The sequence below is a fragment of the Engystomops pustulosus genome, chromosome 10, assembly GCF_040894005.1.
Source record: "Engystomops pustulosus chromosome 10, aEngPut4.maternal, whole genome shotgun sequence".
In the NCBI taxonomy this organism is placed as follows: domain Eukaryota; kingdom Metazoa; phylum Chordata; class Amphibia; order Anura; family Leptodactylidae; genus Engystomops; species Engystomops pustulosus.
This window is the reverse complement of record NC_092420.1, coordinates 39,404,188-39,425,246: the sequence shown is the minus strand read 5'-3', so window position 1 is coordinate 39,425,246 and position 21,059 is coordinate 39,404,188. Positions and strand designations below refer to the sequence as shown.

The window sequence follows — 21,059 nt, the reverse complement described above, 5'->3', positions numbered from 1 at the left end:
CTATCCTGTATATATGGGCACAGCACAGTACTACTACTCCTATCCTTTATATATGGGCACAGCACAGTACTTCTACTCCTCTCCTGTATATATGGGCACAGCACAGTACTACTAATCCTATCCTTTATATATGGGCACAGCACAGTACTTCTACTCCTATCCTTTATATATGGGCACAGCACAGTACTTCTACTCCTATCCTGTATATATGGGCACAGCACAGTACTACTACTCCTATCCTGTATATATGGGCACAGCACAGTAATACTACTCCATCCCTGTATATATGGGCACAGCACAGTACTTCTACTCCTATCCTGTATATATGGACACAGCACAGTACAACTACTCCTATCCTGTATATATATGGACACAGCATAGTACTGCTACTCCTATCCTGCCCCCCCCCTTATTACATATTGTGCCCCCTTTCTATACTGTATATTTTCCCTAGTTACCCCTGTATATAGTCTTCTAGTGGCCCCTTGGAGTCCCTTATTATAAGTTTTCCCTTACCACTGTGACCCCCTATGATATATTAAGTCTAGAAGAGGAAAAATAATAAAATTCACTTACCTGTTGCAGCGCTCTCGCATCCTCCGCATCGGCCGGTGACGGAGGAACTCTGAAGAACAAGGCGCGCGGCAGCGTGACTGCATCATCACACTGCCGCGCATCAGGGGTCACAGTGCGACGCGGGCCGACACAAAAAACGGCCGCGTCGCACATTCACAGCAATGCCCGCATCGCACATTCACAGCAACGGCCGCGTCGCACATTCACAGCAACGGCCGCTTAATACATCAAAGATGGTACTCGAGTGGCCGGGTACGGCCGCATCGAGTACCAGAGCTATCACTCTCCGGCAGGGGCCTCCATCCCAAAATGAGGGGAGATATCAGGGGTCCACTGTGGGCCAGTGCAGCCTTGCTGGCAGGGCCCCCAGATGGGGATGGAGGCCCCTGCCGTAGTGGAGGTATGGGGGGCCAACCAGAGGATTCTCTGGTCCTCTGGTGGGCCAGTCCGACACTGAATGTGTATATCACATTCTTTGATCTGCAGTTGGCATAGTGGTGTAGTGGGATTGTCTCAAAACCAGGGAGGGTCAAATGGTCCATTGAGACCTGCATGAGGGAACAAACGGAACATTCACCACATGGAAAAGACCCCCTTAGTCTCTTTTCAGTGCCAGTCGAGTGGGTTGTTTGCAGTGACTATGTGTGAGTTTGTCCTTCAAATTATGTGCCCTCCTTGCTATTAAGTTTGGTTTGTTGGTGACCAAGTGTTTTAATTTTGGCTCTGCCAACAGGATATTCCAATGTTTGTGTAAAATACCATACAGATCTCGCCATTGGTTCTGATTCCATTTGTCACACAACTAAGGGATAACCATATTTGAAGTATACCTTCTTATTTTGGTGCACACTTTCACTACAATCTATTTTTTAAAAGCCTTCTACTCTGTGTTTCTGGGCACCCACCAGTATACTTTTGCTGGGAGTAGCCCATACCCAGGTATATTGTCGACCTGGTGGTTATCTTGATGTATAATGTCATATTGGTCGCCGTTTGTTGCATAGAATCCTATTATATCTATAGCAATACTATGACTTAAATATATACATATCTTTCTGAAATATTTATCAAATATTTATTTCTTGTTTTTCACACCACTAATTATTTTTGTTATTGTTTTTCATTTTTTATTTACTTTTTTTATTATCTTGCACTGAGGAATGTAATTATGCATCTGCCTTCGCTTCTGATGCACGCTTTCTTTCACAAAGAAATGACTAGTCTCCATGTAGCACTTTATAATAATCTCTATAATTCATGTCACTATTTTCCTACTGGTTTGTTTTTATATATTTACATGAAGGATTTCAGGTGCACATTAACTTTCAAATTGTGCAGAGTGAGAATTGACACACTGTTACAACTGCATCGCCGGCACTCAGAGTAATCTTAACCAATAATATTGCGCAGTAAGTCCTCTAAACGAGCCCAACCAGAGGCATACAACCAGAAATTGATCGAACGCCGCTCTCAGCTGCACAGGTGAGATGGGTGCCGTGGGTGGGTGCGGTATGCCCCCAACATATGCACATAAAAACGCCACTGAAACTCCCAGTCCTTACTTCCCCTGATGAAGTCACCGTGAGTGACGGAACGCGTGGGGTGGACACGCACGTTGCCTGGGTGCCTTGCTCCCTTTTCCACGGTCATGCCAGCTTTAGGTTCCTTATACAGGATGGATATTGGGGTTACCATGTCTTGGCTGTGTTAAGTATATATTGGACTGATCTGCACTTACTGCATTGATTCAAGTACCATATCATTTATTCTCTTTTTGTATTGAACTGTGCAGATTAGGGACACTTTATCTTTGTCTTATATGCTGTGTTTACTGGTGTGCAGACATCCCCAAGATTGGTGCAATCAGGGATAGATGTTGGTGAACTTACCCTATTCACCACATCGAGTTTCTAGTGTAGCTTGCTACACTTTGTAAATGTTTTTATATTTCATGTCTGGTCTTTGTTGTTTTGTATGAATAAAGTATTTTTGATTATTTTTGGGTTGTTATGGCACATCTTTTTCTTGTGAATTAATATGTTTGGCTAGTGTCCATATACCCACTGTTGATACATAGCTGTGTAGGACCCACATTTCTTTGCATGCCCAATAGAGATTTAGTTATCGTTATAGTCTCTAGAATAAGTGGACGCACATATTCATCGATCCCTGGCTGTAGCCTTTATAGTTGCTTTGGTTGCAGGATAGGATTCAAATTACCCTGAAAAGAGGTCCGCACACGCACACATAAACACATGCACACACGCACATGTTCATGGCTACTTACCTTTGGTAGCTGTACATAGCCAACCTGCAACCTCTGGAAGGGCAAAAGCGGCTTCGGAGTGTATATATGAGGGTTTTCACTACTCTCCCTACATTGTGCTTAGCACATATAAACATATTTGTGTAAATGGACAGTAGCAAAAGTAAATCTAAGTGATACTCAATACTTATTAACCACGGAGCATATAGAGTCTTAGACTGGTGCTTCACCTTGTGGTTGCATTGAACCATCATAGGGAAAAAGGCCCTTGGCAGACATTGCTTGTCACCTTTTTGCCATAGTCCATCCTCTATCCATGGGGTCCCAGTTTTACTCCAATCTTGCTTCCTCACCTGTGAAGTCTGTTTCTATAAAGACAGGAATATAGATAAACCTACTAGGACAGCGAGGGTCATGGACTGTACTGATACAGGCTCCTTTCCCCGAGGCTTTCTGGTAACCAGTATGGTCACTTCATGTATTTATAGCATTAAAGGTTTTACCTTCTAGTATGGAACTTTATTGTAACACTAAGGACTATATCAGGTCAGGAATCATAAGGAATCCCAAAAGAGTCACATTTCTTACCCTCTGCCACTTTACACATCTCCATCAGTGCCTTCACCTCTGCCTCCTGTACAGACAGGTAGATTAGGAGTGGTTCTACTTTTATTACCCTTAGTAAATGTGCCCCAATATGGATGGAGAACACATAACAAAATGGATTCTGTTCTCTCACATCAGGATACAGAGTGTATCTACACTTGTATTTAGCTTCTGAACATTTAGATAGTATTTGATGCATAGAAAAAGAGATGAGACAGATCAGAGATGAGAGATACTGGGGAAAATTTACTTACCTGGTCCTCTCGCGATCCCCGATCCGGACTGCCCAATGAGGATAAAGTCTGGCGCGATTCACCAATATCCTGCGCCTGATATCCTGAATGTGTCGCTTCCCCGCTGAGGTCTGCCGGAGTTCACCTTCTTCTTCCCGGTGTATGTGAGAGCTGATCTTGCGACACAATTTGAATTTTAAATCCTGCGCTTAGTCCGAGTCAGTCGGGTTGTCCAACGACCTCGATTTGTGTTGCATGAAAGTCAATGCAATTGCGCCAAAATCCGATCGTGTGCGCCAAAAACCCCCGTTAAATGCAGCGCAAATCAGAAATAGTCGGGAAACCCGACGGAAATGTGGTCCACGTACCCTTAGTAAATGTGCTCCAGTGAGATCCATAAAATGGAAATAAAACACAATGGCCCACATTAACTTACCTGTCCTGACGCGATCCCCGAAAGTGCATTGTCCAACCGGAATGCACTTAGCCGCGATTCACTAACATTTTGCACCCAATATCCTGCATGTGTCGCTTCCCCACTCAGGTCCACCCCAGTTCACCATCTTCTTCCTGGTGTATGTAAGTTTGAAAGTTGAATCCCGCGCTCAGTCTGAATCAGTCTAATTGTCTGATGGCACGCCCCCTAATTTCTGTCGCATGAAAGCCAGCGCAGCTGCGCCACAATCCGATCGCGTGCGATACAATCCCCAGTTAAATACCTGTCACAGCGGCCCAAATCCCGTAAACATTGGAAAATCTGACGAAAATGTGATTCGCAACCCTTAGTAAATAAGCCGCAATGACTTTCTCAGTTCTGCTAATGTGTGATTTTGTTATCCTGAGTATATTTAAGAATTTTGTCTTCGTGGGAATACCCATTTAATGGTATTTGATAATGTGCATAGTTCATACTGTATGATTTTAGCTACAGAGTTTTCAAAGTTGAAAACCTGTTCCTCAGTAGCTACTGTTTGTGTTTCCAGTGTATGTGAATATTTAAAATCCTGAACTGGATTGTGCATGTAATAAAAGGTGGCATGGATTTTTCTGCATTATTATTGCCATCTGTACGTAAATAAAATAGAATTCCGTTTATACTCGAGTATAAGCCGACCCTTGTATAAGCCGAGACCCCTAATTTTAACACAAAAAACTGGAAAATTCTATTGACTAGAATATAAGTTGATGGTGGGAAATGCGCTGGTCACAGCCTCCCAGTATATAGACAGTTAGCCCCCATTGGTATATAGCCTGCCAGTCCCCAGTAGTATACAGCCTGTCAGCCCCCAGTAGTGTATAGCCTGGTAGCCCGTGTAGTATATAGCCTGCCAGCCCCTGTAGTATATAGCCTGCCAGCCCCCTGTAGTTTATTGCCTGCTAGCCCCCTGTAATTTATAGCCTGCCAGCCCCCTGTAGTTTATAGCTTGCCAGCCCCCTGTAGTTTATAGCCTGCCAGCCCCCTGTAGTTTATAGCCTGCAAGCCCCCTGTAGTATATTGCCTGCCAGCCCCCTATAGTATATAGCCTGCCAGCCCCCTGTAGTATATAGTCTGCCAGCCCCCTGTAGTACCAAGCCTGCCAGCTCCCCCAGGACATAGCCTGTAGTATATAGCCAGCAGACCCCCCCCCCATATATAGCCTTCAGCCCCTGCCCCCAATATAATTCCTGTAGGAAAAAAAACATCAGTGTACTCACCTTCCGACCACCCCTCCCCCGGCAAGACCTGACATCATGATCCCTGTAATTTTTTTCTTGACTTGAGTATAAGCCGGGGTGAGGTTTTTCAGCACATTTTTTGGGTTACTCGGGTTATACTCGAGTATATACAGTATGTCTGTTTTGCATAAACAGTGATGTTAATGATGGTACTTTAGCACTACCCTGTTTCCCAGAAAATAAGACAGTGTCTTATATTAATTTTTGCTCCTAAAGAGGCGCTGGGTCTTATTTTAAGGGGATGTCTTATTTTTCCATGAACAAGAATTTACATTTATCGTTGAACAAAAAAATCAACTTCTCATACATCCTTATGACTCTGAATTTCATGCTGTATTTCTTGTGACTACATTTCTATTAGAATCATTGGCCCCAGTCTCTCATGTTTAGTAATAGCACTTTCCATAAATGACCCTTCTTATCCTGGTCACTGCTGGGATCACATTTACAGCACAACAGTCAATGATGTAATTCCATGAATTCTTCCCCATGTCACAACCTTCTGCAGCATCTAAAATATCTACTTATATTAATGTATGGCGTGGGGGGAAGTGCTGCAATGACTGCCGCTAGGTCTTATTTTCAGGGGAGGCCTTATATTTCTAAGCCTGAACAAAATTGTACTAGGTCTTATTTTCGGGAGAGGTCTTATTTTAGGGGAAACAGGGGTAGTATATATTAAAATCTCAAAAAATTTAATATATTTTTACACTTGTGTCTAGTAATTATAAGGCATCATAGTTATGTTCTATTTGGACTGCATATCACATTTGTAAAAACATAGATAATGTTGGTTTGTCATATTTGATGAGGTTTAAGTAAATTATAGAACAAACAGCAAATGGTATAAATCGAGACATATATCTAGAGGTAAAATACATAATTAGGCCAAGTTTTAATGGGACTTTGTCTTGCAGTTTAAACTCTCACTATGGGGCACATTTACTAAGGGCTTTGAGCCACGCTTTTGTCAGACTGCACACTTTCTTCTAGGCTAAAAAGGCTTGCACAAGTATTTAAGAAGTGTATGTGCCGCTATTAAGTTAAGGTGCGTGCCAGCGGTTGGTCTGATTGCGCTGTACAGTGTTTAACTTGTGTTGCACACCCTATGTTAACCCCTTAACGCTCTGCGCCGTAGCTCTACGGCGCAGAGGTATAAGGGATGTATGAAGAGGGCTCACGGGCTGAGTCCTCTTCATACAAAGGTGGGGGTTTTTGCATTTTGCACAAAACCCCCACCGCTAATAACCGGCTATTAACCCTCTCAACGCCGCCGCCGGCGTTCAAAGGACGACGGCGCGCGGGCGCCGCCATCTTTTTTCCGATCACCGCGCCCCCGAACGTCATCGGGGGCCGGCGATCGGTTACCATGGTAGCCTCGGGTCTTCTTTTGACACGAGGCTACATGGCTTATGCAGGTTCGTTACAATGAGCCAGTGGCTCATTGTAATGTATCACCTGCAAAAATGCCATATATTGCAATACTGTAGTATTGCAGTATATGGTAGGAGCGAGCTGACCATATAGGGTTAATGTACCCTAGATGGTCTAAAAAATAGTGAAAAAAAAAAGAAAAAAAGTTTAAAAAAGAAAAAAAATTAATAAAATATTAAAAGTTCAAATCACCCCCCTTTCCCTAAAACGGATATAAAACATAATAAACAGTAAAAATCACAAACATATTAGGTATTGCCGAGTCCCAAAATGCACGATCTATCAAAATATAAAAACGGTTACGGGCGGCGGTGACCTCCGAGGCGGGAAATGGCGCCCAAATGTCTGAAATGCGACTTTTACACCTTTTTACATAACATAAAAAATGAAATAAAAAATTATCAAAATGTCGCACAGACCTCAAAATGGTAGCAATGAAAATGTCACCTCATTTCGCAAAAAATGACCCCTCACACATCTCCGTGCGCCAAAGTATGAAAAAGTTATTAGCGTCAGAAGATGGCAAAAATTTTTTTTCTTTTTTGTACACATTCGTTTAATTTTTGAAAATGTATTAAAACACAATAAAACCTATATAAATTTGGTATCACCGCGATCGCACCGAACCAAAGAATAAAGTAGGCATCTTATTTGGAGCGAAGAGTGAAAGTCGTAAAAACTGAGCCCACAAGAACGTGATGCACGTGCGTTTTTTTTTAAATTTTTCCACATTTGGAATTTTTTTTCAGCTTCGCAGTACACGGCATTTTAAAATAAATAACATCACGGGAAAGTAAAATTTGTTATGCACAAAATAAGCCCTCACACAGGTCTGTACACGTAAAAATGAAAAAGTTATGGATTTTTTAAGTTGGAGAGCGAGAAATGAGCCGAAAAATCCTGCGTCCTTAAGGGGTTAAATGTGCACCACAAAAAAGATGGTGAACTCTGTTGGAGGAAAGCGACAGATTCATTATTTTTGGCACACATTCTTAGTTAATCGCCGCACCCAGCATTATACACGGAAATAGCACTCTAAGTGCAGTTGCCAAGTAAATGTGCCCCTAGGTATCCTCACAATGTAAAGTAAAACCTAAGTCTAGAGGTAAGATGCATGGTTTATCCATATTTTTATTATTAAACTCATTTCAGACTCTTTTCAATATGGTCACATCAACTAATAAGTGAAAAAAATGTATAAAGATTCAACCCAGGGATCAGAGTGTATAGTTAAAGTTTATGTCTAAGGGAAAGGGATGCTGAGTCAAGGGACCCAGACAAAAGTCCACAGGTGCTAGTTGCAGCCTGACATTGCCTACTACATGCCTACTACAAAAGACTTAAATGATTCCAGCATCACAGATGGTAGGTGAATTAAAAGTCCAGTTTTATTAGAAAAAGCTAAAAATGTTATAGCATAAGGTCAAGAAACTGACGCGTTTCGGACGTTGACCGTCCTTAGTCGTACCATAAAACATAATGACCAGTGTAAACAATATATAGAGAGAGAGGAAGTCAGCACCTTCACATAGCTCCACCCCACTTCCGATTAACAATGTGACAGGTGGTGTCAGGAAAAAAGGTAAACAGCATAGCTTAAAGAAAAAATGGGAAAAGAGGAATGCATCAATACAGGTAAAGCAAATCACTTTTGTAATTTAGCCCTAATGGCGACCGTGTCTGTAATGCTAGAATCCAAAAAGCCTCCCGAGATAAAAGTTTCTTGAACCAGTCTCCACCTCTCCACCTAGGGTGGAGCTATGTGAAGGTGCTGACTTTCTCTCTATATATATTTTTTGCACTGGTCATTATGTTTTATGCTACGACTAAGGACGGTCAACGTCCGAAACGCGTCAGTTTCTTGACCTTATGCTAACATTTTTAACTTTTTCTAATAAAGCTGGAAAAAGAGTAGACCTGGGTGCAGTGAGTGCATGTCAGATCTACTACACTTACCACTCTCACTTAGCGCAGGAGTGCCAGCACATGATAAATCTCCCCTCATACTCTCGTATTGAGAGCCAGAGACAGCGGATCAGGAAATGCCTGGAGTGTCTGGCCGATCCTGCATGTGGTGCCCTACCCTTTTAGCTTCCCTTTATGTTGGTTGTAATGGATATGGATCTCAATATATCCAATATATAGTTTTGTGTAATAACAAATGTTTGCAGTTTTCATAATTATGCAGGCATTTGGTGGAAATGCCCCATGCCCGCCTACTCAGCCAACCACCGTGCCCCTCTACGTGTACCTTAATTGCAAGAATTTGTGATTTTTTTTCACTGCATGCATGCCACAAAACTGTTGTAGAAGCTGTGATAAATCTCCCCCATATATATATACATATATATATATATATTTATCCCACATAGGCTCTATATACACTCACCGGCCACTTTATTAGGTCACCATGCTAGTAACGGGTTGGACCCCCTTTTGCCTTCAGAACTGCCTCAATTCTTCGTGGCATAGATTTAACAAGGTGCTGGAAGCATTCCTCAGAGATTTTGGTCCATATTGACATGATGGCATCACACAGTTGCCGCAGATTTGTCGGCTGCACATCCATGATGCGAATCTCCCGTTCCACCACATCCCAAAGATGCTCTATTGGATTGAGATCTGGTGACTGTGGAGGCCATTTGAGTACAGTGAACTCATTGTCATGTTCAAGAAACCAGTCTGAGATGATTCCAGCTTTATGACATGGCGCATTATCCTGCTGAAAGTAGCCATCAGATGTTGGGTACATTGTGGTCATAAAGGGATGGACATGGTCAGCAACAATACTCAGGTTGGCTGTGGCGTTGCAACGATGCTCAATTGCTACCAAGGGGCCCAAAGAGTGCCAAGAAAATATTCCCCACACCATGACACCACCACCACCAGCCTGAACACAAGGCAAGATGGATCCATGCTTTCATGTTGTTGACGCCAAATTCTGACCCTACCATCCGAATGTCGCAGCAGAAATCGAGACTCATCACACCAGGCAACGTTTTTCCAATCTTCTACTGTCCAATTTCGATGAGCTTGTGCAAATTGTAGCCTCAGTTTCCTGTTCTTAGCTGAAAGGAGTGGCACCCGGTGTGGTCTTCTGCTGCTGTAGCCAATCTGCCTCAAAGTTCGACGTACTGTGCGTTCAGAGATGCTCTCCTGCCTACCTTGGTTGTAACGGGTGGCGATTTGAGTCACTGTTGCCTTTCTATCAGCTCAAACCAGTCTGCCCATTCTCCTCTGACCTCTGGCATCAACAAGGCATTTCTGCCCACAGAACTGCCGCTCACTGGATGTTTTTTCTTTTTTGGACCATTCGCTGTAAACCATAGAGATGGTTGTGTGTGAAAATCCCAGTAGATCAGCAGTTTCTGAAATACTCAGACCAGCCCTTCTGGCACCAACAACCATGCCACGTTCAAAGGCACTCAAATCACCTTTCTTCCCCATACTGATGCTCGGTTTGAACTGCAGGAGATTGTCTTGACCATGTCTACATGCCTAAATGCACTGAGTTGCCGCCATGTGATTGGCTGATTAGAAATTAAGTGTTAACGTGCAGTTGGACAGGTGTACCTAATAAAGTGGCCGGTGTATATGTATATATATGTATATGTATATATATGTATATGTATATATATATATATATATTCATTTATTATTCGTATATACAAACACAACACACACAGACTCCAATTATATATACACACCCTATAAGCTGGACAAAGTGAGCCAGACCGTAGGAGACATCACATCTCCCATTTAGGGATAAAAGTGGAGCATATCCATTACAACCAACATAAAGGGAAGCTAGAGGGTAGAGGCAGCACATGCAGGATCGGCCAGATACTCCAGGCATTTCCTGATCCGCTGTCTCTGCCAACCTTGCTCTCCCTTCTCCCTTTACTACAAGTCATGTAGATATAAGGGGAGCTAGCAGAGCGAGTGGAGGAAGCTATATAGTGTGGGACTGGTGGACTCGATCAGAGTAGAGGAAGTTCTTTCCTCTGCTCAGAAGTGACAGAGAGCTTTGGACAGAACATTAATCTGCTGAGGGGGCTGAGAGTGCTCTTACTCCAGCACTTGGGCTCCTCATCCATTGTGAAAATACAGGGGCCCATTGATCCATTCAGACAATTAATGGTGGCCCTGAATATATGTCAATGTGCAGAAACAATATTACTTTTTTACTTATTTAGGGCATCTCTAACATCCCTAATTGTCATGCTCTCTTGTATCATAGACTGATTTGTAATCTGTAGACTGAATTGTAATGTATTGTATTTCTTCTAGTTCCATTGTAGCCAACACTGTACATTTAGATAAGATAACATAGCATAGAAACAGAGGCAGCACAAGGCCTCTCCCTGGTTGATCAGCAGCTTTCTCCCCCTCCACTTGTAGTGCAAAGCTGATGGATCACAGTTCTTTTCCCTCTCCCAGCACCTGAATCTGCCTTTGTTCAGCAGGAGGGCGGACTTGACCCTGAGACCTGGCCCCTCTCTTAGCAGAGCTGCTGACTGGAGTCCACCATTCCCCCCATAATGGCAGCCCTTTCCCCAGTGGATCTACTTTCTATCTCCAGATAAATGCAAATGTTCAATTAATACAAACCGCTAAGCCATATCGAGCAAATGGAGGGTTTCTTTACAATGGGGAAAAGTAGTTTCTCACTAAGTCAGCTGCCATGTAACCTGAAGACCTGTCATGACAAACTCAATTTCTGGTAGCCATTTTGGCAGAGATAAAACATCAAATATACAATTGCTGTCACTAATCACTTCTTCAAGTGTGCTGAATCTTCAGAATGTCTTGTGATGGAATGTGGGCAACCGATGCAGATATCATGGCGACAGAGAATCAACATCATCCACGCAAATGTCTGTGACTCCATGGATTGGATGGCATACCCTACTGTCAAGCTTCAGGGGTAGTGGACCCCCAGGGCCACTGCGGACGATGACACAAGGCGACACCCGGGACTGGAATCTAAGTGGCACCCGGTTTTCATCACAGCCCGCCATAAAGCAGGTTGGACTTGCTGCATGGTGGTGGCTTGCTGAAGGTGTGACTTTGTCCGTGGTGGCAGCCAAGGCAAGGTACAGAGTCGGTAGGCAGGATCGTGGTCGGGGGCAGGCAGAGGTCAAGACAGGCAGTAACGGAGTCGGAGGCAGAATAGAAAGTCCAGAAGGTCAGGGCAGGTACTGGAGGAGCTTAAACGGGAACAGGTCCGGGGTCACAACGGGGAATCCAATCACAAGCACTAGGCACAGGACAAAGCTTTCTTGACGGCATTTGGCATGAAGATCCGGCAGGGAATGCTGGGAGACGCCGGCTTTTATCCATTTCCTGAAAAAGGCCAGCACCAATTGGCGGTGTGCTGGCCCTTTACATCTTCTGAAGCTGGTGCACATTTGCCCTAGGAAAGGCAAACACGGTCACGGGCGCCGGGTGGTAATCAGGAACGGGGAGAGGTAGGACAGAGTGGAGGGGTGCTGGGGCACACCGAGGATCACATGTGAGTCCGCGACCCGAGACGTGGGTAGCAGGAGCACCTGTGATACATACCCAATGTATCATCTAGCCAAGATCACTTTAACCCCAGGTATAGTCTTCTGTGGATAGGATTTCACTTCTGTTGAGAAGCGAAACCCTCTGTACAAAGCAAAAAATTAGCATGCCATTTTCTATGCTATAAAATGCTACCAGTTATTTCAAAGCAATTCTAGGCAAAATAACTGATGCACTTATGCATCAGATATGTAGATATCTGATGCGTATCTGCTTTTCCACACAGATCTGACTGAATACATAAATAAACACAAAAATTCATTTGCAAGAGTAGGAGGTTACTACCTACCCCACTGCATTTTAGGTGGATGCCAATATTGTATGTGGGCTAGTAGCTTTTATTTGCCTGGAATGCTTTTTAGTTCTAGCCTTAAGAAATCATACTTTCTTAAAAGAGTTCATAGTGAAAAAGGAGTAAAACTACTAAAATACATTATATGCATTAAATAAAGATAAAATGTTACAGAAATTGAACTTCACTTGACTAAAAAAAAAAACCCTATAAATAAAACAACTAAAAATTAAGATGGTGATATCCCTCAGCATGCAATAATAAAATTAACACAATGGTCAAAAATGACCTAGTTCTGCAACATGAAGCAAAGTGCACCAAAAAAAGTACAACTGCTTGCACATTCTGAAATCAGGCCAGATTTACTAAGAGCGTGTGCCAATATTGAATTATCTGGTGAAAACTGCACTAAGGAAGTTTGCACCACTATTTACATTTTGCGGTTTCCTTTTTGTTATAAGAATATAGTGGCATTATAGGTCAGCTGGTTGTATAACTGACCTAGTTAAATATCACAACCGCACTTTACCAAGACACTGTTAGGCTATACTTACACTTCCGTTTCCCACCGTACCGTAGTATGACGGGTAGTATGCCCGTAGTATGCCCCTCTCCATAGCTTAACATAGAGCCATATTCCATCGAATGATAGGACATAGCCTATCTTTCAACGGGCTACGGAACGATATGCTGCACGCGTTCTGAACCGTACGGCGCTGTGAGGCTATTGCGATGTATATGGGACGTATATACCTCCCCCCATACGTTCGTGTGAATATAGTTGTTGCAGTTGCTATTGTATGTAGAAAAATATAAGAATCAGATGGAACACTTTTCATTTATGAGAACAGCAGGATCTTTATTAGGTTATTTCTGAAAATATGAGGAAATTATAGGTATTTGGAAGGTTGTAAACTTTTCACCTATACTTGACATTTGGAATATTCATTAAATAGAAACTTGAAGCTTACTGAGACACATACAGTTCACTCATAGAAAAAAAGCATACTGGGTGAAACAAAGGGTTAAGTATCAAAGGCTGAAATGCTAGATGCATGTTACTGTGATGAAAGGAATAGGTTTACTGTTCTATTTTAGCTCAGGACTCCCTATGCGCTATATTACACTCAGCCTGTAAGTTTGGACATAGCAATTGACTCTGTAACCTTCAAGAGCACTCAATGTTAGTTTGTCAGTGACATTGTCTGTCTAATTTCTAGTGTCATTTTGTTTTTATAGTGTTGCTTTACTGCTTCTTTCCTCAAAGTCTGGAGGAATTGTATTACAAAAAGAATCTAGAGTCCACACAAGAGTAGCAATGTAAAAGTGTTTAATACCTATAAAAGGTTAGTTTGATTAAAACCATGCAAAATTAAATAGTTCATAATAGATTTTCAAGAAATATCTGTACTTAATGTATTCAGTGATAATAAAAGTTGTTACTGACACAGAGTAAAACTTTAAACTGTAGAAGCAATTCGCTGTCAAAGTTAAAATGTTTTCAAAAAATTTTACATTACTGTTATTTCTATTATTTAACCATTGCATGAGATTTATATACATTATAGCTAATGATAAATCTATAACATAGATTATCCAAATATGGCTGATTGCAAAAATACTAAAACACTATGAATTCCAAATAAGAAACTGTATGCAAAACAACAGTACTCACATATGAGATTACAGTGCTCTCTATTAACCAGCTACATCTTTACTATAATGATTTTCAATAGCATCAATGTAATTTCTTGGATCTTGAATGGTAAGTGAGCACACTGTCTTGTCGATACATGAATTCCAGAAATCTGCACTGGCTGAACTGTTCTACTTGAGCAGAAGCAGAGCTGCCTTGGAACAGCCGCTGACGTCACAAAGGTGTCGACTGGCAACCACTGAGACAGTGGGAGATGTGTCCTCTTCTGTGTCCGAGCCAGCTATTTAACCGTCCGCTTCACTTTCAAGTTCAAAGAGGCTTTGTGGTAGCAGCAGCACTTTCACAGCTAGACAGTGAAAATAGGCTGTCAATGAAACCTCAAGAATGAGAGCAACGTGACACTCTGAATAAGAGACCAAAGAATAGTTACAATAGACATCAATACATATGGTAAGGGAGGCGTGCATGCTGCTTGACATGACTGCAGCTTTACTATCAACTTCTGTGATAGGGGACTCTGCTAACAGGGTTGGCCCTTGTTCATATAGTTTTCATTCTGTTCCCCTATTTATCTGGCCGGAAGATATCCGCTGGACACATGATTTGCATGGATGAAAAAAGAATTCACACTCAGACATTACAGTGGGCTGGTCAGAGGTTTCTTTTTTTTATTACCATGGTTGCTTTATTAGAATGTTGCCAATGCTGTCCAAAGGAATGCAATTGTGAACATCTTTTAGTCAACTGCACTGATAGACAACTAGAAGAATTTCCTACTGGTATACCAATGGATACCAGGCAGCTCATCCTTACTCATAACAACCTGACCTACCTTCCATCAATGGATCTTAACCTTCTGATTGACTTGGTGTACCTGGATTGCAGCCACAATATTTTAGGAGACTCTTTGGAAGCCACCTTCATTGCCGTGCCATTGGTTTATCTAGATCTCAGTCACAACAACATTTCGAAGATTACAACAGGTACTTTTTATCTTTTGACAAGTCTGGTTGTCTTAAAGCTTTCAGACAACCCCAACTTGGAGGAGATTGAAAAGGATGCCTTTGCCAACAACACGGGCCTCCGACAACTGGATCTAAGTCGAACAGCACTAACTTACTTAGATGTCACTACAGTTAGTGAACTACCTAGCCTACGTACACTAGGCCTCAGCTCCAACCCCTGGGACTGCTATTGTCCTATGAAAGACTTCCTTAAGTGGGTCACAGAGAGTGATATTTACTTCACAGGTGAGCCCGGGTAATGTAAAATGCCAACTGTGCCAAACAACTGTTACTATTTCTGTACTATTTCTGTATTATGCTTCTGCATAGTTATATATTTTAGGAATACACCATATCATTTTTTGCATGCTTTTTCTTACTTTAAAACAATATGCATGCAAATATGGAAAGGTAACTTTAAAGTGCAACTTCTCTACTGAGCAAGAAATTGTTGAACCTGAATGTGATGTATTATTGTTATTACACTAAAGCCTTGGTAAGTCCGTTTTCCTATGTTTTATTAAGCCCCAAAAGTGGGAAAAAATACATTTCCAAGTGATTCCACAATTTCTTACTATAAAGTTATTACCTTAATCACACTGGAGCCATTTGATTCATCAGCTTGCTGGGTTGAGGGTCAACACACCACCCTGCTCTTCTGCTTGTCTCAGTCCTAGAACCCCAAAATGGGCAAAACTGGCTTTGAACTTTTTTTACTTTATAGAATTTCAATATAACGAATTTCCAAACATATACTATTTTATAAGGAGTGTTACGTAAGGAGGTACAAAGGTGCAGATGCCTTATGGTCCACAAGTTTAGGGGCCTGTTATGGCATCCTTTCCACATGTAAGTAGAACAGTACTATACATGATACATACTGTGGATTTTAAGGGTATTAAGATCCAGAGTTTTTAAGTTACGCCTCTGTATAAAATGAGTCAAGGAGCATCAAATTCAGAATCAAAGCTAGAACTTATCCTGTCTGTAAAATAAATAATTACCATAAGAATAATGAAATTACAAAATTTGTTTGATAAGGTTTCCCCTAAAATTAATAGATATTTTTTAAACCTTTTTAAAAGGTTGTTCAGTATTTTTTATAAACATGGCTTCTGTTCCCAGTTCAGCATAATAAAGCACCGTGTTTGTGATAAAATGGACACTGTTGATGTCCGAGTGACTTTACTACCCCAATAAGTTCCGTAATATACGAGGAGGATGTCCTTCTAATAAATCTGTATCTGTGTCCTTGAGTCACTATGTAATCATTGAGTTTCATGGTGAGGCATACTGTTATCTTCCAGGCTCTATATGTTGTCCTTATGTAATTAACAAATGCCATTGTAGTTGGTTGCTAATTACGTGACCTTTCCTTGATACCAAGCGTTTTTAAAGATAGGTATGGTATTGTAGGCATTCAAAGTCTGCATGGTCCCTTCAAACAGATGAATTCATAGTCTGCAGCTTTGTGCCTTAAGTAGATCAATCAAGAACTTTATAGTTTTTTATTGTAATTTTACACATTGTAGATAATAAATATATATACACACACATATCTATGGCTCTTTACAGTGTCCGATTAAGATGCCTAGGGCCCACCTGTAAATCCATTATTGGTACCCACAATTGCAATTATCACCCATTCACAGATTCTTAAAAATCAGAAATAGTTTTCTTCCTAACCTGTTATTGTCCTTGGACCCTGTCAATAACCTGCTGACTGGCTCTTGTTTTGAACATATGCTCTCTAAATTCTGAGAGCCTAAAATACATGTCATTTATCAGTAGGCCTGCTCATGCTTTGACTTAAGACAGGAGCTCACCAGTGTATTCACCTGTTCATCAGTTCAAGCCTGTATCTATATATTCATCCAAACGCCACCGTAAAGTACCTGCATACTAACACCATATAGTATTCATACAATATTGCCACTGGAATGTATTGCAAGCATAACTGGCTTATACATTTTAAATAATTGTTTCATTTAACTATGGCACCTGGTCACGGTCTGGTGAGCACACGCTGTCTCACCACACGTCAATGGAGAGGGGAGGGGTGAGGAGCACCTACCCCTTCTCTCCCCTGCAAGCGCTTATATGCCCGGGCGCGTGTATATTCTTGTGGAAGGGGCCCAAATGTACCTTATGTAATCAGAGCTAAGAGGAAGTATCATAGTAGTAAAGTATCGTGATCCAGGTCCATCATGTCCAAACTACAATTCTACACATCTACAATATCAATGGCAGTGAGTTCCTTATTTTTACTGCTCTTACAGTAAAGAATCGCTGTCTATGACGTTGGTAAATCTGTCTTTCCTCTAAATGAAAAGGATGTAAAGATTATTAGAAAGCTCTATGTATGTAAACACATATTTTTAATTACCATGGTAATTTTCTCCTGGTAAGACTAGTGATTTGTATATGGGCACAATTATCTCTTTATCATGGGGCATATCCCCAAGTGGTTTTCTGGTACAGTTTTAACCAGTTTTTTACCATTCAGTACATATTGTACATTACTCTTCCTCAGTCCAAGTGTATAACCTTACATTTATCTACAGTGCACTTCATTAACTCCCTAAACCTCTAACTTTACCATATACTCAGTTCTTCGGCAGCCATGCCAACTGTGAATTCTCTGATGAGCTTGGATAGTAAAGTAGTAAATGGGTGGTGAACTGGGATAGTAAAGGGGAAAATGTTAACAACGTTGTCGGCATAGGGCAAAATTAATGCTGACATCCTTGGAGGTTTAAAGTAGTGAAGATGTTAATGTAGAAATCTAAGGTGCTAAAAAGTTTAATAGTTAAGAGGCTGGTGGTCTGGGTAAAGTGTTTCTGTGTGTGGACTGACGGTGTTCAATGTCTGCTCCAGGCTTGTACTGTTACACAAAATATGATATGAAACAACCGAATTGTAAATATTCTATTTCCAGCCTTACGCCACCTCAACGCCTCATGGGAAAGGAGGGGTCGCAGTTTTTTGCACAATTTTATGCCAAGGGAAGCGTGAGTTATCATAAAGCACTGGCACACAATGGACCACCATTTGATAAATACCCACCTCTATCTTTATGTTCTTCCACGCATCAGAAAAGTAGAGAACACAGAAGATGTGCTGATCTGCTCATGTTTTTTTTTAAATTTTTATTACTATGACAGACCAAAGTAAATTTAATTTTTCTTTTTTTTTTCCTGTTAACATCAACCAACTGGCCAAGCTCCATCCACAGTCTTTAGTTTAATGATGTATTAAGGGCATTATAAATCAGAGGAATTCCTTGACTATACTCTTGATATTTTTTGTGCAGTCTGTATTGGGAATACGTGTATAAGGCTGCCAACATTAAGCAGTGAATTTATTTGGCAAACCTTTGCTTTTCATGTTGCCTTCCAAACGCTTTGAGCGGATGTGACTATGTGATTGCATAAAGTGTTATTTTCAATGACCCATTTGACATTCACATCATATATTATATACTTAATGTATATTCACATTTCTTAGTTGTTGTGTAGTGCATTTTAAGGATACAATAACAACCAATTCTGTGTCATAATGTGAATACAAATGTAGTGTTACTATGGAAACTGCTTAACTCCCAAAAGCTTGTGTGTGACGGCACTGACTGAAAGAAAATGGCATCCTGTAATAGATAGTAATGCTGGCTCCGAAATCAGCAACTGGGAGTTTTGCTATTTTGTGACAGGAGGTTGTGAAAAGAAATCTGAGCTGTGAACCATTATTTTTGTCTATTCCATTTATTATGTTCCCTACACTAGATTATTGATATATATGTAATTCTATGCAATTGTTTAATATCATATAAAAGTAATGTCATCTTTTGGGGCCAAATAAAAGCAGTGTGGGGGCCACAGAAAAGGGGTATTATGCAATCCCAATCGGCCAGAGGAAGTGGACATTATACAGTGCTCGGTAACACAGTAAGGAAAATATTTTAATAAGTTAGGTTATTCCTGACTAAAAATGTGTAAATAGGCCCCACTGCATAGAGAATAAGATGTACAAAGAGATTTGTTGGATAATTAACATTGATCAGCTATATGCATAATGTCACCCGTGATTGACCCTGTAACCTATAATTCCTCCTTTCTGTGGCTCCTATAATATAGAATGCCTCCTTCCTATGTCCACCCCACACTGTGATGACCCATATTGTGGACAGCCACTTATGATGCATCCCCTTCCAATGCTCCTCTTTGCTTTAGCTCCCACTTGAAATGCCCCCTTTCTGTAGCTTCCTTCTTATAGTGCCCCACCTAATGTGCCCCCCAAGGGATATATGGCTGGTCTTGTTTCCACATTGGACGGACAAGGGGGTGGATTTCTTGATTCCCGTTCACATCTACCGGACTGTTGGATGTGGGGTCCTTACCTCACTCTCTATCCCTATCACAGGATAGGCGTTTCCTCCTTGGGACAGAGATCAACTCCCTGGTACATCACTAAGTGGATGAAGTGTTCCGCTTCACTGTTTGAGACATGGCATGGGTTTATAAACCCGCGCATGCGCAATTTTGTTCCTTCAATGGCAGTGTATTTTGGGAGGGAGCTGCGTAGTATAGTTCTTCACTCTCAGCAGTTTGATGATTGGATCGAGGGCGCAGTAGGGAGTGTCCTCGAAGGGCAGGTACGCCTCAATAGTCCCAGATAACACCGGCAGATGCACCTTAGAAATGTTACTCAAGTTTGGTGCATCTGCAATATCTATCCCTGTTTAGCCTCTGATTACGCATTCTTGATGTTAGGCAGTGTAGACCATGTAAAGCAGGGACCTAGTGGATAGACGGGTGTATGACCAAGCATTAATATCTACACCCAATGTGCAGTGTGGTGTAATATGTTGAATATATGGAGTTATTGAATGGATGGCGCCCCAGAATAGTGGTGTAATGTACGTCTAAAGGGTGCAGAGCAAATGCGAGTACCGCCCCAGCATACTCTGCACATACAATTTTATATGGTATATGCACCTTGTTTGGGAAAAAGGCCCCACATGTAGAAATCGAGGAGTTCCCCCAGAAAATATCTTTTCAGAACTCAACACTATTGAATAAAGAGAAGTGTGAGGGGGGATTGTGATAAAACAATATATACCCCTATTTCCAAGTGTTTTAAGGAAAGAATAATAAATGGTATTTTAAGTGTTCTTACCTGGGGCATAATTAACGATCTATAAGGGCGGATTGGTAATTATCCTTTACACCCGCTATAGAGGAGGTGGCTTAGGCTTTATATAATCAGCGTTCACCACACCACGGGTTCACCGCTTTCATCAATGCGGGAGGCTAGTGTGCTAATACAAAATGAAGCAATATAATATATGCTATTGAAATAGCCCAACTGTCTATAAATCATGTGTCCTCCTGATGATAAATGATCATATTCAGAAATGCTTTGGGTAGTGTGTATAAGGCTAGAGCAGGTCTCTGTGTTGACCTGGATGGGACTTGAACCCAGGACCCCAGTGCTGCAAGACTGTAGTGCTAACCACTAAGCCACCGTGCTGCCTTATTCCAGGAAGTTATATAAAAATAAACAAACAGTAAAAATCGTGAACATGTAAGGTATCCCCGAATCCCAAAATGTCCACTCTATAAAAATATAATAGCAGTCATTCCCAGTGTCGAACACTGTAACGGAAAATAGCACCTAAATGTCCAAAATGTAACTTTTTCGCCATTTT

At 41.4% G+C, this 21,059-nt stretch overlaps 1 protein-coding gene and 1 long non-coding RNA gene across 2 annotated transcripts in view; one reads left to right on the top strand and one right to left on the bottom strand.

Annotated features, from left to right (window-relative positions):
- The window catches only part of LOC140104018 (uncharacterized), a 395,139-nt gene that overhangs the window by 184,872 nt on the left and 189,208 nt on the right, over positions 1–21,059 (bottom strand). The window lies entirely within an intron of this gene.
- LRRC52 (leucine rich repeat containing 52) overlaps positions 14,460–21,059 on the top strand; it is a 95,669-nt gene continuing 89,069 nt past the window's right edge. The window contains exon 1 of the mRNA XM_072127346.1: positions 14,460–15,598. Within this exon, the coding sequence (XP_071983447.1) occupies positions 14,947–15,598 (652 nt within the window). The 5' untranslated portion in view covers positions 14,460–14,946. The remainder of the gene's footprint in view (positions 15,599–21,059) is intronic.